The 17536-nt window shown below is 51.3% G+C and overlaps 1 protein-coding gene across 6 annotated transcripts in view; it reads left to right on the top strand.

The window, feature by feature from the left end:
* The window catches only part of TBC1D16 (TBC1 domain family member 16), an 88075-nt gene that overhangs the window by 7479 nt on the left and 63060 nt on the right, over nucleotides 1-17536 (top strand). For all 6 annotated transcript variants that reach the window (XM_069543839.1, XM_069543840.1, XM_069543841.1 and 3 more), the window contains exons 2-3: nucleotides 11761-12009; nucleotides 14774-15371. In XM_069543839.1, coding sequence (XP_069399940.1) covers nucleotides 11823-12009; nucleotides 14774-15371 — 785 coding nt within the window. In that variant the 5' untranslated portion in view covers nucleotides 11761-11822. The remainder of the gene's footprint in view (nucleotides 1-11760; nucleotides 12010-14773; nucleotides 15372-17536) is intronic.

Here is a 17536-nt window from a genome sequence, read left to right on the forward strand (position 1 = left end):
TATTCATACATTGATCAGAGATTGTTAAAAGCCAGCACTGGCATTTTTATTTTATATCTTTTAAAATCATTGCCTTTTTTTGCACACTCAAGCTAATGCACATTCCAGATCTTGGCCTGACTCCATTTCTGTATTCTTTGTGCCAACTGCCAGGTTGGCATCACTCTCCTTTCCATCAACAAAAACATGGCATTTGGAACTCTACTGAAGATGGCCCTTCATAAAAGGAACTTCTCAGAGATGTCGTGGGCTCAGGAGCTTATAATCTAAGATCAACAATACTGATAAGAACATAACCATTTTAAAAGTAAAAGTATTAAATGAATGCATTCAAGGAGAATGAGATTTTGTTTTGTTTTGTATTTTTAAATAGTTGTCACGGTTCTAGCTGGAACTGTTTCTCTATCCACCCTTCATCTCTCAGGATTTGGGGAGAGGATTTATAATATTGGTACAAAGTGCTTTGAGCATCTCAAGCTGCTTTTTTATTTCAATTAACACTGAATCCTTAGTAGAGATGCAAAAAGTCAGATAGCTGTTTCTGACTATAGACATCACTGGTTTTGTGTGTCTCAGGATCTCTGCTGGTGGCATTTTTAGATTATACGAGAGGGTCCCCTTGTACAGGTCCTCTCCGTACACCCTCTCCAGGTCCCCACCTCTATCCAGGTCAGGAGGAGAGTCAGACTGGCCCGTAGAAAGACCCCAGATCTGTGAAGGGGACCTGGGTGTTCTGCTTGCTCCAGGTTCTGTACCTGGCAACCTTTCTGGAGCACAGTTTTCTGGTCTTCCAGTGGGGTGGGAATCTTTGTTCCCTGCAGGACTCCAGGTCCCAAAGGTCCTGGGTAAAAACTGCTCTGCACATCTGCTCAAGAACTGTTCAAGGTCATGCATCTTGTGGATTTAGGGACATTAGAAGATCTGTCATCGGGTTGCTTGGTCTTTGCCAGCCCCTGGCATTGCTGCTGGCAGCGTGCCCTCAGTGCGGGGACCTGAGCTCCCTTTGTCACTGGCCTCAAGCTCCCTGTCCTTTTCCTTACCTCCATCCACACCATTCCACTTCATCCTGGCCTCTTTGGCTGCAAGCTTCCTGGTCCCAGACTTTCTTTTTTTTTTTTTTTTAAATATATATTATTTTTTTAGGGCGGTACGGAGAATCTGTACACCGTCTCCAGGTTCCACTATCATTACTATTTTTTCATTGTGATAAAGTACACACAGCAGATTTTGAATACTGAACACTTTGAAGCACATAATTCTGCAGCATTAAATGTATTCTCATCCTTGTGCGGCCATCACCCCCATCCATCCCCAGGACTCTTCCCTCCCCTCCACCCAGGCCGCTCCTCTGGCTGGGAGCTTTTCTGCATACCTGTTCCTACTCCTCCCAATGGCTCCTTCCAAACAGCCCCTGTTATCCCAGCCTGCGGTGCAGGGGTCAGGCCCTTGATTAGCTCTGCCTCCCTACCAGTCTCTCCTCTGTTTTATGGGTCCTTAGGCATCTGGTCCCATCACTTCATGGGAAATAGATGGGGAAACAGTGGAAACAGTGTCAGACTTTATTTTGGGGGGCTCCAAAATCACTACAGATGGTGATTGCAGCCATGAAATTAAAAGACGTTTACTCCTTGGAAGGAAAGTTATGACCAACCTAGATAGCATATTCAAAAGCAGAGACATTACGTTGCCAACAAAGGTCCGTCTAGTCAAGGCTATGGTTTTTCCTGTGGTCATGTATGGATGTGAGAGTTGGACTGTGAAGAAGGCTGAGCACTGAAGAATTGATGCTTTTGAACTGTGGTGTTGGAGAAGACACCTGAGAGTCCCTTGGACTGCAAGGAGATCCGACCAGTCCATTCTAAAGGAGATCAGTCCTGGGTATCCTTTGGAAGGACTGATGCTAAAGCTGAAGCTCCAGTACTTTGGCTACCTCGTGAAGAGTTGACTCACTGGAAAAGACTCTGATGCTGGGAGGGATTGGGGGCAGGAGGAGAAGGGGACGACAGAGGATGAGATGGCTGGATGGCATCACCGACTTGATGGACATGAGTTTAGGTGAACTCCGGGAGTTGGTGATGGACAGGGAGGCCTGGCGTGCTGTGATTCATGAGGTCGCAAAGAGTCGGACATGACTGAGTGACTGAACTAAACTGAACTGAACTAGAGGCATCAGCCCCGCTCTGGCCTGGCAACGACCCTCTTCCTTGGCCTGAGCCCCAGCCCTGGCGTCTTTGAAGGATCGCCTCCACCATCTCCTTCAGGGCCATGACCCTGTGTAGTGCACCCTATAAAAGTTCCAGCTGCCCCTCCTGTTGGCTGTGATGTGGACCCTGCTGTGGAACAGTCATGTGCTCCCCATGGACCCCAGGAGTGTACCCTGAAGGAGACAGGGGGCCCCTCCCAGGCTGCCCCCCTGTCTCGGCTTGGCCCCAACCCCTGCCCCACCCCCAGCCTGTTGAACCCTCTGGGGGCTCCCAGTTAGGACATAGCTTCAGGGTCAGGAGAGGGTGGCAAGCGTACAGAGGGTGCCCATGGGAGCTGTAGGTGTGGCTTGAAGGTGGGATTGGCCCCAAGGCTAAGACTTTTCCTCTCTAAGGCCAATTGCTGAAGCCTGAGAGCCTGCAAGCAGAGGGGCTGGGAGAGGGATGTGATGTGGGCTCCACCAGGAGACAGTTGGTCAGGGAAGTGGGGGAGCGGGTGCTGGGGCAGGCCCTCCTCATCCCCACCCTGCTCCACTGAACCCTCTTCTCAGTGGTCCTCCAGCCTCTGGCCTTCTAACTCCTCACCAAGCCTGTCAGAAGCCCAGGCGTGTGGTCTGCTCCGGACACAGTTTCCCCTTCGATGGTCGACCCAGAGGAAATGATTCCGGCAGTGGGCACTGAAGGGCCAGGACGGCCCGACCTTAGAAATCTAGGCAGGGGACTTAACAGTAGTACAGAGGGGCCCGCTGCTTCCCAGGGGTCTGGTCGGGTGGATCTAGGGACCCTAAAGGAGCTGGACACTGCTCTGCTCACGTGTGGTTTATCTGTGAAGCAGGAACCACATGACTGATCATAAACCTTTCCACCACCCCGGGGTCATAGGGACACCCCTGAGGGACAGGAGGGGGCACAAGGAGCTGTTCCCAGCCAGCCCACTGTTCGTCAGGTCTCATTGCCAGACCAGTGGGCACTGAAGTCCAGGGGCCTCCTCGCAGGAGGTCTCTGAAGGCCATTCTCCAGGCCAGCTCCTTCTGTGTCGCATTCCTGGACACAGAGCCGCACGTTCCTCTACTCTGGGTAACACATGGGCCCAAGCCACGTTTATTAACCCAGTGACAGGTGCTGGGCTGCGGGCCGGGGAGAGGCCTTCTGCAGTCTTGGATCCACCCAACACTCAACATCCAACTGGTGACAGACCAGAGGAGGCGGTGGGGGAAGGCCCTGGGCAGCCACTGACATGTCATTAATTTGTGCTAATAACAGCACAGCCTGAGCGGCAGAGGGGCTGGTCTGCCTCCTGTCAGAGCCCGATTCTCTGGCTTCCTTGGGGGTTCAGGGAGCAGTAGGTGAATGGTTCCCAGTCCCACATGGTGATGGTGGCACCTGGGTGCCCCCTCCCCCAGACTTCCTGGGTGAGAGTGTAGGGATTTGCCCTCCAAGTTTCTGAGAGCCCCCTGCTTTGGAGAAGCACTGCATCAGGTGACCTTAGAGCCTCTGGACATCAGTGCTGTTCTGGCTGAGCCCTGCTTTCTTAGCAGCTCTGCTCGATTTGGGGCAGCTGCACCCCAAGGGCACTGTCCTGAGCTTTGGGCCTGGGAGGGCCTCCATTCTCGTCTGGGAGGTGGAGGCCTTTCAGCAACTGTGCTCTCTGGGATTCTTTTCCTTCCCTCTCTTCTGACAGGGTAGGGGTAAACTCAGATTTATGTTCACCAGCTGGAGGACTCGGATAGAAATGCCAAATTAGGATGCTGCCAACTCGGATGGTGGGAGCAGAATAGAAATTCACACCAAGCAAGGAACCCAACCTCTGCGGACTCGCGTGTTGCCTGGCCTCCCCATGGAGGTCGGCCACCAGACACAAAGTGTGACTGTGGAGCTGGGCAGCACTATGTGACAGGCGATTGTCACTCTTGGCCTGGGCGCAGGTGAGGGGCCCCTGGCAGGCCCCGCTGGGTGTGAGGCATTCTGGATACATGGGCCTTGCCTTCTAAATAGCAACAAGCCATCTCTTTCAACAGAAGCAAAATAAGGCAGTAAGGGGGATTCCAGAGGAAAGGACTGCAAGGGGTGGGGATGTGGACAGGGAGGGCGTATTTGGAGAGCTTGCTCTGGGTTCCTTGCTTTGGCCCAGATGAAGAAGCTGTGGCTGGCGGATCCTGAGAAGGACTGCAGTGGCTGGATGCAATCACCATGTCAGCTGCCTATGAGCAGAGCCCGGTTACTGTACACCCGGGGGGGACTGCCAGTCCCCACGGAGGAGAGGGGCTTCGATGATCGATGGTGTGAAGGGCAGGCATTGAGTTTCTGAAATTTGCTGTAACAGTGGTGCTGCAGTGGAGTGGGGGTGGTTGCTGGGGAAAGAGGTTAACATGACCCTCCCCTTCCCCCATAGTCCCCCCTTTTTTAAATTTCTCATAAGTTTGTACATGACAAGTATCCGAGTTTTATTAAGCTTTAATTGATCTCCCTATTTTTAAATCAAATAATAGTATACAATAAAAATGGGAAATAGTGATAAAAACAACACAAACACTCATTCAATGAGCTAGTGAAGGCGCAATTTTTTCAGGTAAGTGTATACTTTGAATTAGACTTTTTGAAATATCAGAAGTAGTTCATTGAAAATGGAACCATAAGAAAATTAGATGAAAATATAAGCCAACAATTAATGGATTTTTGGCTTGGGAAGAATGATATAAAGTGTAAAACTGATAAAAAGAAATCACTAAGGGAAAGTTACCATCAGTTTGCCTAGATGTTTAAAACGTCTGTATTTCAAAATAGGTAACATGATTTAAAGGCAAACAACAGATTAGGGAAAATATACATACAGCAAAAGATTAAGATCTTTGCTATATAAATACTTCTTTCCTATCAATAAGGATTCCGACACCCCAGCAGAAATATTGGCAAAGCACACAAATAGACAATTCACAGGTAGAACATAAATGTTTAATACAAATAAGGCAACTCACTCAAGCAAATGGATTATCAGAAACCATTTTGCAATGACCAAATTAGCAAAAAGTCAAATCCCTCAAAACTCTCATACCTTTTTAGAAATCCATTGGACATTATATCAGTTTGGCCTCCTAAGGAAATAGCAATCCCAGAAATTAACCTAGGAAAACAGAATACAGATGAAGATTTCTGCATAAAAATGTGAAGTTTATTTTTTAGGTAGCCACTATTTGGGGAGAAGGCAATGGCACCCCACTCCAGTACTCTTGCCTGGAAAATCCCGTGGATGGAGGGAGGAGCCTGGTAGGCTGCAGTCCATGGGGTCGCTAAGAGTTGGACACAACTGAGCAACTTCACTTTCACTTTTCACTTTCATGCATTGGAGAAGGAAATGGCAACCCACTCCCGTGTTCTTGCCTGGAGAATCCCAGGGACGGGGGAGCCTGGTGGGCTGCCATCAATGGGGTCACACAGAGTCGGACATGACTGAAGTGACTTAGCAGCAGCAGCAGCCACTATTTGGAAGACAAATATCTAGTGATGGTGGCTGGTTCAAGAATGGTACATTCTTGTAATATATTTATAGCTGTTAGGATGGAGGGTTGACAATTTGGATTTTTTGATTAGTTAATAATGTGGTGTATTAGTTTTCTGTGACTGCCATAAAAAGTACCACAAACTGGGTGTCTTAAGCAACAGAAATCAATTTTCTTACAGTTTTAGAGTCAGGAGACCTGAGATTTTGAAGGGCTGGTTCCTTCTGAGGCCTCTCTCCTTGGCTTGTAGAGAGTTGTCTTCATGTTCACACTATATTCTCCTTGTATACCTGTGTCTATCTCCAAATGTCCTCTTTTTAAATGACACCATGGACTTCCCTGGTGAACCAGTGGTGAAGACTTCAAGATCCCAATGCAGGGGACCTGGGTTTGATCCCTGATCAAGGAACTAGATCCCATAGGCTGCAACTAAAGACCTTGCGTGCGACCACTAAGACCTGGTGCAGCCAAATAAACGTTTTCCAAAATAATAATAAAATAAAGGACACCAGCCACTGGATTAGGGCCCACCCTAACGACCTAATTCTGACTTGATTATCTCTGTATAGAAGCTACTTTCAAATAATGTTGAATTATGAAGTGTAGGGGCTTCCCTTGTGGCTCAGATGGTAAAGAATCTGCCTGCAATGCAGGAGACCTGGGTTCAATCCCGGGGTCTGGAGAAGGGAATGGCAATGCACGCCAGTATTCTTGTCTGTAGAATTCCACAGACAAAGGAGCCTGGCGGGCTACAGTCCCTGGGGTTGCAAAGAGTCGGACACAACTGAGCGACTAGCGCACACACAGATGAAGTGTGGGGGTGAGAACTTTAACATTTTGAATTTTGAGGGGACACATTTTGGCTTATAACACGTGGAAAAATATGTTATAATAGAAAGCAAGATATGATATAATTCCAGTAGGTGGTTTTGTTTTGTTAAGATAGACACAGAAGATAGTAGAAAATACACAGATATTTTTGGGTTGTGAGTTCAGCGACACGTGTTCTTTATATTGACACTTCTCTGAACAAGTTTCATAATTAAAAAAAGAAAAAGCTTTAAAAAAAATAGGTCAAGGAGTCTCCACTTCTAGTTTGAAAGAGAGCAGAGATTGGAAACCAGTTTTAATTGAGGCGAAATAGGTTCATGAAGGAATGAATACATTGAAAAAAATAAATGAACATTTTCTGAAGAGAGTAAATATTCGTGACTAATGTTTAACAGACGTGTGGGATCTCCAAGAAGCAGATTATCTCCCACCCTTGAACAGCCTTGGGGGTGGAGCTGGGGAATTGTCCTTGCTTACCCAGGCTGGGTGGGGGGGCCTAGGAACCGGAACTCCAAGCACAGGGGACAAAGTTCTCCCGTCCAGGTGCGTCCACTCACTGGGTGACTTGGGGTGTGCAGTACCTGTTTTCTCATTTGCAAACCTGTACTGCTAGGACTCGTTTCCCAGGGCTGCAGTGGGACTTCACAGCCGATGTGGGGAAAATGCTATGTTGTGAACACTTGTATTTTGGAATTCCCTTCAGAGCTTGCAGCACATTCTTTTGATTATGCTCAACGGTGGCAAACCATCTTCACTTAAAGATGGTGTGGTTTTTGGAATCAGCTGAGCGTTGTTTGCAGCTCATTCTGGCAGTTAGGGCAATTAAACTAAGTATTAGTAATACCATTTGAGGCTCAGAAGGAGGTAGGGCCCCAGCCCCGCCCCAGTCTTGCCCACCCGGAAGCCACGGGCCCCAGGAGGCCACTAAGCACCTGGACCACGGCTGGTCTGAACTAAGGTGTGCTTATGTTCAAAATACAAACCAGACCCCGGAGACGTAAAGGATGTAAACTAGCTCATCAGTAACTTTTCCGTATTGATTACATGCTGAAGTGATACTATTGGGGATATAATGGCTTAACGAAAAACTATTGTTAAAATGAATAGCTGTGCTTTGTACTTTTTAAAAGTACAGCTACTAGGAAATTTAAAATTTCATATGAGGCCTCACATTGTATGTCTCCTGGGCAGTGCTGATCTGAAGAGGGGAATTCATTTTCTTGTATGGCTCATTAACTGATCTTGTAATTCTGGAGTGATTCTTGAATTCTAAAAATATTCCAGATGAATGGAATGAAGTCATCATTAGAATTGGAATATAGCTTTATCAGGTGATTAATTGGAAAGAAAACACATATTCTGATGTGTAGGTTCCAGTGTGATTTAAGTTTTGAATCTTGGTCAGATGTCGTGTGTTCAGGCAGGAGAACTCAGTGGTTAAGATGGGGGAGACGCCCCCTCGACCTGGGGAGGCCAGAAGGCTTCCCCGAAAGTTGGCCTGGAGGGGGTTTGGATAGTGAGGAACAGCCCTGCCCTGAGTCTCCAGAAAGTGGTCTGAGCCAGGGGTTGGCCGCGTGTAGCCCATGAACCAAATCCAGCCCTCTGCCTGTTTTGTACAATGCACAGGCTAAGGCTGGTTCTGACATTTGTTTTTTCATAATTTGATTTCTTGGGTTTATTTTTGGCTATGCTGGGTCTCTGTTGCTGCGAGGGCATTTCTCTAGCAGCAGTGAGCAGGGGCTACTCTCTCGATGTGGTGCACGGGCTTCTCACTGTAGTGGCTTCTTTTGCTGTGGAGCATGGGCTCTAGGGCCCTCGGGCTTCAGTAGTTATGGCATGTGGTCTCAGTAGTTGTGGTTCCCAGGCTCCAGAACACAGGCTCAGTAGTTGCGGCACATGGGCTTAGTTGCTCTGCGGCATTTTCCCAGATCAGGGATGGAACCCATGTCTCCTGCATTGGCAGGCAGGTTCTTTACCACTGAGCCACCAGGGAAGCTTGGTTATGACATATTAAATGATTGAAAAAAATTGAAGGATTTTCCTGTGTGACAGGAAACTGGCGAGAGTGAAATGAAGCGAAAGTGTTAGTCTGTCAGTCATGTCTGACTCTCTGTGACCCCATGGACTGTAGCCTGCCAGGCTTTTCTGTCCATGGAATTCTTCAGGCAAGAATACTCGAGTGGGTAGCCATTCCCTTCTCCAGGAAATCTTCCAAACCCAGGAATTGAACCTGGGTCTCCTGCATTGCAGGCAGATTCCTTACCATCTGAGCCACCAGAAGAAGCAAACAGTCTGATGGGAGCACAGTCACACCTGCCCGAGGACTGCCTACTTTTGCACAACAGGAATTAGTTGAAAATATTTCCTTTCTGGCCCTTTACAGAGCCAGCTTACCATTGCCGAGGCTGAGGGGTCGACTTGATTCTGTAACCCACCTTGAAAGTGGGGTCTCAGGCTTGGGAGATGCTGAGAAGGGGTAGATTCGGGACCTTGGACATGGCCGAGATGGAGGGGCTTTTGTGGCTCAGGGATGAGAAGACAAGGACACCAGCTGGTCCTGGGTCCCCAGGGCTGGTGATTTTCAAAGTCATCCTGCCCTTAGGAACTTCAGCAATGACAGGGAAGAGAGTGGTGGCTTTCTCCAGGCAAAGGGGCAGAGATGGGAAGGGTGGCTCCGGGGGGCCCCATGGAACTATGTTTGGGAGAGTTAGTAGCCCCAGACACAACTGGAAATATACAGGTAGAGGGGAGATCAGAGCAAGGGGCCCAGAGGGGCAACCAGAGACCCATAAGGGACTGAGGATCCAGCCTTCAGCACCTGGTCCCAAGACACTGAAGGAAATTAGCGCCAAGACCACCCCTCCCCTGCTGAGCCAGATGGCCCCCTAGTCCCTGCTGTCTGCGCCAAGAAACTGTCCAAGCACTGGACACAAAGAGAACTCCATTTAGGGACCATCCTAAATCAGCCCTGGATTTAGGGGTAAGAGTACAAAATGCAGAAAGTGCGAAGAACAATATAATTTACCCTGAGAACCTCCTCCAGTTGATAATTTAAAAAAGCTTTATTGTGGTAAAATAGACATGACACAGGGAATTCCCTGGTGGTTAGGACTCTGGTCTTAACCATTTTCAAGTGACAGTTCAGCAGCACTGGGGACATTTGGGTCCATGTTGTGCAGCCATCACCAGCATCCATTTCCGTAACTTCTTCATCTTCCCAAACAGTAACTCTCCCCATTAAACACTAACTCCCCAGCCCTCACCCAGCCCTGGGCACCCCCGCTTCTATTCTCTGTCTCTGTGTGCTTGACTGTCCCAGGCACCTCATGTAAATGCAGTATTTGTCCTTCTGTGACTGGCTGGTTTCACTGAGTATGTCCTCAAGTTCCATCCATGTTGTAGCAGGTGTCAGAAGTTCTCTCCTTCTGAAGGCTCAGTAATACCCCATCATATGGGCAGACCCTGTTTTGTTTATCTATTCCCAGTCAATGACCTTATCATATTGGCTTCAAGTCTTTTTTGTTTCTTTCTCTGAGAGTTGGAATTGCAGCCCATCTGCGACACTCCCATTCCAGCCACCTCACCCTTCGAGGCTGGCCTGCACCCTGCCCAGTGTGGCCTGGGTCTCAGACATCTACGATCTCTGACCAGGAGCTAGCTTTCCACACATCTGTTCATTTACACAGGCGACATCATGCCCGTGGTAGGCACTCCCAGCTTGGTAGGCAGCCTTCATGAGCCCCATGGACAGGAACATTTGGTTGGTTCACATAGCTGCTGCCTGGGCTTCTGTTTCATTTTTGCTGGAATTAACATTGCTTTTTGCCAGGGTGTCAGGTGTTGGGTTTTCATTTCATGTTCTCAGTCCTTCTGTTTCCTCTTCAGTGAATCGCCTGCTTTTTCAGTTGGGATATTGCTCCTTTTTGCGGGGAGTCTTTAGGAGTTCTGTATATGTTCTCAAGCTGATTCTTTGATTCCTAGTTCATTTTTTTTTTTTAAAGAATGAGTTGGGTGTTGACTCGAGTCCTTTATCTATCACTTGTGACCCCTTCCCAGCAGAGGCGGCCAGCATGTGTTAGGACAAGAGGTTGGGCTTTGGAATGATGACACACAGGTCAGGTGAGGATGGAGAAGACCTGGAGGGGTAGGAAGAAGGGGGAGAACCAGGACATTCCCTGGGAAGTCGAGGGCTGAGAACCTTAGGAAGGAAGGGACACAGTGGTGAACTCTGAGCAAAGAGAAAGCCTGGAGGTTTCCCTGGTGGCTCAGATGGTAAAGAATCCAGCTGCAATGCAGGAGACCTGGGTTTGATCCCTGGGTTGGGAAGATCTCCTGGAGGAGGGCCTGGCAACCCACTCCAGTATTCTTGCTTGAACTGTGGTGTTGGAGAAGACTCTTGAGGGTCCCTTGGACAGCAAGGAGATCAAACCAGTCAATCCTAAAGGAAATCAGTCCTGAGTATTCATTTGAAGGGCTAATGCTGAAGCTGGAACTCCAATACTTTGGCCACCTGATGTGAAGAACTGACTCATTAGAAAAGACCCTGATGCTGGGAAAAATTGAAGGCAGGAGGAGAAGGGGGTGACAGAGGTTGAATGGCATCACAGACTCAACAAACATGAGTTTGAGCAAGCTCCGGGAGTTGGTGATGGACAGGGAAGCCTAGCGTGCTGCAGTCCATGGGGTTGCAAAGAGTCAGACATGACTGAGCGACTGAACTGCTGTGGGAACAGGTTCCTCTAGACTGGTCGTTTTGTAGGAGGTACACACTTTGGGCTTGTGGGATCTTAGTTCCCAACCAGAGATTGAACCTGGGCCCACAGCAGTGAAAATGCCCCGTTCTAACCACTTCACTGCCAGGCAGTTCCCTAGACTGGTTCTTCATGGGGTGAGTTTGCCTTCGAAGGATATTTGCAATGCTGAAGACATGTTTGGTTGTCATAGTGGAAAGGGGTGCTAGTGGAATCTGGTGAGTTGAGGCCACAGATGCTGTAAAACACCCTACAAGGCACAGGACAGCCACCACCGCTAAGAATGACCCAGCCCCGAGTGTCCGTCGCGCCACAGTTGAGAATTCATTTCCTCTGTATGGCCTTGTGCTAGCACGGCCCCTTCTGTGGTTGCACAGCTTCCGTTTCCGCTTACTGGTGTGGGACGTGATGCTGCCCCAGGAATGCCCCGTCCATGTTGATGACCTTGGGCCATGCCTGTCCTCTCTCTTCCTCCCCCAGGCAGGTCTGGAAGAGCCCCATCTGGGCCCAAGTGTGCGGAGGATGGAAACACTGCCCCGGCAATGTCTCTGGGCCGCCTCCTTCGCCGGGCCTCCTCCAAAGCCTCGGATCTCCTGACCCTCACCCCGGGTGGTGGCGGCGGCGGCGGCGGGCCCCCCTCCGTCCTGGATGGGGAGATCATCTACTCCAAGAACAATGTCTGTGTGCATCCCCCAGAGGGGCTGCAGGGGCTGGGGGAACACCACCCAGGTGAGCCCGGTGCGGGGAACCTGGGGTCACGGGCTGGGAGAAGAAGGCTTGGGGTCACAGGACCAGGGAGAGCTGGCTGATCTCTCTGAAGTGAGCAAGCTCCTGCATCACTTCCCCGTTTGCCCTAATTTCCCCATCTGGGAAGCACACCAGTGACCTTTGACTCATGGAGGGGAGGCAGGACGGTCGAAGGGGAATTAGCTGTGTTTGCGATGGAAGAGGGCATTCGTGTATACAGGGCTGCTGCGAGAGGGCTGCTGGGAGGCGGGAGTCCCCCAACTGCAGGGAGGGAAGCGGGGCATCATCTTCTTCAGGAAGCTGCCCTGGGGGCGGGGGGAGATTCCCCCAGGCCCCCTTGAGTGTGTGCGGGAGCACAGCCCTCAGGTCAGGCTTGGTGGTTTCATCCCTTCCTGCCTCCCAGAGTGTGGGATGAGGACCAAGCAGGTTGTGAAGCGGGCCTGGGATGCTGGGGACATGGAAATCATTGATCCTGCGCACCCTTTGTGCTTAAATCCACTGTTCTGAGATGGGGGAAGGAAGCTCTCAGCCTCTGCACAGATGGAGATGGAGAGTCCTTTCCTGGCCCTCCACACCAGAGCCTGGAGTTACCCTGGGCTGTTCAAGGGACACTCCAGCCTGTGGCTCTCCCGAGTCCCAGGAGTGGGCAACTTTTCCTGTGGTGACAGTGACTTTGCAATCTTTTGCCAAGCCTCAGAGAAAGAGACTGCATTTTTTTTTCAGGGCTCCAGTTGTATTCTGAGCCCCCAAACAGCAAGCTCTCTTGTGCACTAAGGGAGTGGGCACAGATTCTCTTGGCAGGAGTGTCACTGATTGAGACTGTTCTTGGGTAGGGAACCTGGGGATGTTAGACCTGGTTATGGCAGCACACCACCCACACCTGAGTCCCTCAGCCCTGCGGCCTCCAGGAAGCATCCAAAAGATGGATTAGTGACACTAGAAGCCTGTGTGGTCCTTTGATATTTGTGCAAGTGTACAAGATAAATGTGTTGCTTCATTTAATTTGCACAACGATCTCCTGAGAATGCCAGAGTCTGGGTGGGCCTCTTAGAGAAGGAGGCTGGTGTTCAGAGGAGCTCCCCAATACCAGCCAGAGTAGAGGCAGAGAGAGGGCAGGCCCTGGGCTCTTCTGAGGCCTCTCTAGGCTGCTGAAGGGTGCTGCTGGGTCCCCAGTCCCCGTGCAACCTGCAGCCTGGCTGCAGCCCACCTGCGTCCAGACAGAAAGTCTCACATCAGACGTCAGTACATTTAAAAATTAAGAATTACCAATCCGATCTGGGCACTTTACTGCATACAGATTAGGTGTTGACAAAGCATTGAATAAATAAATTTATTTTAAAAAAGACAAAAAGTTTAACTTATGCTAATGAACTCTTTGGAAAGTATTCTGTCCTTCTGTCTTGATAAGCATATCTTTACAGTGGACAGTTAGGTACAGATTTAGAGTCATCAGACCCTCCAGGTTCCAAAGCAGGAGAGCCGACTTCCAGCCCCAGCTCCTTCCTGGATTATAAGGACCCCGAGTCTTCTCCAGGGGACATCACAGGTCAGGTGGAAAGTCCCGAACAGGTCCTAGAAGCAGATTCTGAACTGAGAGGGTGGGGGATTCCAGGGTCCTGGTCCCTGAATTGTGCTCTAGAAGGCTGAGTGGCATGTTGCCTTGCCCCTGTGGATGCCTGACAAGGGCCCAAATTCTGAGGACTCGGGGGGCGGGGAGCAGAGGTCCTAGGCCTGAGTCTGAGGGTGTTGCATGTTCTGGGCATAAAGCAAAAAGAGCTGCAGCCTTTGGGCATGCCCCATCATCCTTGCCTGATGGGAGGCAAGGGAGAGGGGGCCAGAGGTCTCAGGGTCCCTTCCCAACCCAAAGCCATGCGGAGACACTTAACCTCACCTGAACATTATTCTTCTGAACAACTGGTTGATGACCCCCGATTTCCCTGCTGTTTTGGAAGTGGGAGCTGGGCTAAGGATTCTAGGTTGAGTCAGAGCCCTGCAGCATGACAGGGGCCCCAGCTCCTGCCCCAGGGGCTTCTCAGAGACCCAGAGGCCTGGGAACCTGAGTGCCGTAGGCCTAAGAGTCAGGACATCCCAAAGTGGCAGGTGTCTCAGGAGGAAAGACCACCTTCCTCCCGGACGGAGCATTCAGGGGCCCTAAGGGCCCACCCATGTGCTGCTGGCCTCGGAGAACTGCTCTTTCCTTTGTCAGCAGTCCAGGACGTGACATTGAAGATGGCCCTCCTTCTGAAAAGCAGTGTGAAAGAAGAGATGCTGAGAAGCCTCAGCCAACAGGGAAAGGCCCAAATGCTACTCATCTTGGATATTTATCTTTTGTGTGACGTAGCAATAAAGTCTGCAGCCCGGGTCCCTCCTAAGATTGCGATGAAGCCGGTGGCACTTCTGGGTCCCTGGGTGCCTCCCCAGCCACCTGGGCTGATCCGGAGGCCATGAGGCAGGGGAGCCCAGGGCCGTGGACAGGGTGGGGCTCTGAACAAGAGAAGGAGGGAAGGCACAGGATAGACTGCTGCTTGAGGGCTCACCCCCTGGATCTGCTCAGTGTGTGTGCTTAGAAAACGCCCACAGCTCTCATTCATCCTGAGTTCAACTGTATCCCTCAGGTGTGTTTTCTTAGGGCTGGGCTGCACAGCCGCACAGTTTTACTCGCCCGGGTGTGGTTCCGGGAAGGAACCAGCTAGAGGCACTTGGAGCACAGCCCTCCCTAACCGTCTGTGCTCCTGACCCCTCACAGGCTACCTGTGTTTGTACATGGAGAAGGATGAACTGCTGGGGGCCACCCTCATCCTCGCGTGGGTCCCCAACTCCCGGATCCAGAAGCAGGACGAGGAGGCGCTGCGCTATGTCACCCCCGAGAGTTCCCCCGTGCGCAAGGCACCCCACCCTCGGGACCGGCGTGCCCAGAGCTCAGGGGCCCCCCACCAGCCGTCCCCCACGGAGCCCAGGTCCACCCTGATCCCCAGAGATGAGGACATCCTGGTGGTGGCCCAGGGCATCCGAGACACTGAGTGCGTCAGCCCTTCGCCCGAGGATGGGGAGAAGCTGGCCCCGGGCTTGGGGACAGACGGCCCCCTCCCAGCCTTGCCACCGGCCCACAGCGACTCAGGAATTTTGTCGGCGGTCAGTTCGCAAGACGGGACGGAAGAGGGCCGGGAGCCCCGGCCGGAGGTGGGCGAGGAGGAGGGTTCCTTGGAGCTGTCGGCTGAGGGTGTGAGCAGGGCCAGTTCCTTCGACTCGGACTCAGAGGCCTTCTCTTCACCCTTCTGCCTCTCGCCCATCAGTGCCGCCCTCGCGGAGAGCAGCAGCTCCGTGTTCCTGGAGAGCGAGAGCGGGTGAGTTCCCCACTGCCCCCTGCGTCTCTGGGGCCAAGAGCAAGGGCCTGTGTCCCCGCTCTGCTCACTGAGTGTGGAGGACACCTGCATGTCATCCTGCAGGCACCAGAGTGCCTTCACTTCATGCCACCCCAGGGGGTTATGAAGAACATGAAGCCTGGGCTGGGGGGCTGGGAGTTCCCTCTTCCTTCTCTCCACATCCCTAGGACTAAACCTTCCCAGCCAAGTCTGACTAGCCCCATACCCCAGTCCAGACCCCCCGGGACCAGGCCTCAGCATCCTGGCGTCTTCTGTGCTCATCACTGGAGGGACTGAGATGGTCCGTCAGGCAAACCCAGGGAGGCCAGGGTGGCGGCAGAAGGCTTGTGGGGGAGGCCTGGTCCCCAGCCAGGCATGGAGCCTGGCCCGCCAGAAGGGCCCTTAGCCTTTCTACTTCTCACACCCTCAAGCTGTAAGAGGCTGGAACGCAGCCCCAGGGGGAAGTTGGCAGCATTTACTGTACAGCCAAGAGCCCAGGGGAACCAGATGCCTGGGCACATTAGCGGGCTCACTTTACTTGCCACACACACAGGAGCTGGGAGGAGCAGTGAGATGTTGCCTGAAGGGGGAGGGTTATCATAATGTCACATGGTGTCGTTGTTAGGGGGCCTCGGGCGTGCACAAGGCTCATGAACCACAGGCTTGGGTTAACTCAGAGCAGCCGGGGCAGGCGTGGGATGGGCAAGCATGGGACTTCTACAGTCCCTTCTCATGCTTGGCTGTGGTCCTTGTTCTCATTAATTTCCAGGCTAATGATGGTGATGACAGTGAGTGCTGACGTTAGTCAGTCAGCATGTAATTCTTGAGCTCATGATGTGAGCTGGGCATGTGATCAGTGTGGATGTCTGAGTTTTGCCTGGGTGCAGGGCATGTGGGCCATGGATTAATTCTTTTTAGGCTCACAAGAACCCAAAACCCTGTGACGTAGGTACTCACATCACCCTCTGTGTATTGAAGGGAGAAGTAAGGCTCAGAGAGGTTAAGGAACTTGCTGGAGGTCACCCAGCCAGTTCAGGAGCTGAGCCAGATTTGAACCCTGCTGGGTTTACAACGGACCTAGAGCAATAAGGTCACAGGAACTGATGTGAGAAAAGGAACAGGGTGGAGGAATGGGGAGCGCTTTGCTGGTTTCAGAGGGAAGGAATCTGAGACGAATTCTTTCCTGTTTTCTTCCCCAGTAAGATGTGATCCATTAAAGCCCAAGGGTGAACTGATAACATTCTTCTCGCATACTGAAGCGTGCATGTAAGGGAGAGGTCGGTCAGCTGCAGCCAAGGACTCCAGTGCCCCATGAGGTTCCCTGAGCCATGTGCCCGTTTCCTACTAGGGAAACTTGAAGCCCTGCCTGAGTCCCGCTGCCAGCGGGGCTCTGTCAGAGCGCCCCCTGGTGGTGCCACGCTGCCAGTTACTCCCCATCAGCCCTTCTCAGCCACTTTCTGCCTCTATGGATTGCCTGTTCTGGACATTTCACGTCAATGGGATCATGCAACTTGTGTCCTTTCGTGTCTGCCTCCTTTCACTGAGCATAATGTTCTCAAGGTGCATCCAAGCATGTCAGGACTCCATTCATTTTTATGACTGGCTAATACTCCCAGCAATTTTCACCTCCTGTTGGATTTGGGAACATTATTCTGTACTGCGTGCAGACTCCTAACCTGAAGCTGGGTGCCATCTGTCAGGTGTGGGAGTTTGGCTGTCCCGTCATGAGTCCTTTCTGTGCTCATGCTTTGGAAACCCAAGTTACATCTTCCAGACCCCTGTTCCACCCAATTTAGCTTAAGGTTCATGTTTCCACTTAGAGCTGCAGGGCATGCTCGGAAGGAAGACTGCAGTGTCGTGAGGGAGAGCCCTCCCTCACCGTGGAGCCTCAGCAACTCCATATCGCTTGCTTTTCTGGCTCAGTCTGTCCAGTTCCGCCAAGGCTTTGGGCTGGGGCAGGACGGCCATGAACGAGGTCCCCCTCCCTGCCTGCCGGGAGCGTGTGCTTCAGTCAGGGGCTGATGCAAAAACAGATTGTTTTTGAGATGCAATGTGAGAGGTATTACATGGAGGCACCCTAGTTCCTGACCCAGCCATGCTTGACAGGTTGCTGGAAGTTTAAAAAAAACAGAAAAAAGCAATATGGA

Source organism: Ovis canadensis, chromosome 11, assembly GCF_042477335.2.
Source record: "Ovis canadensis isolate MfBH-ARS-UI-01 breed Bighorn chromosome 11, ARS-UI_OviCan_v2, whole genome shotgun sequence".
Taxonomy (NCBI): domain Eukaryota; kingdom Metazoa; phylum Chordata; class Mammalia; order Artiodactyla; family Bovidae; genus Ovis; species Ovis canadensis.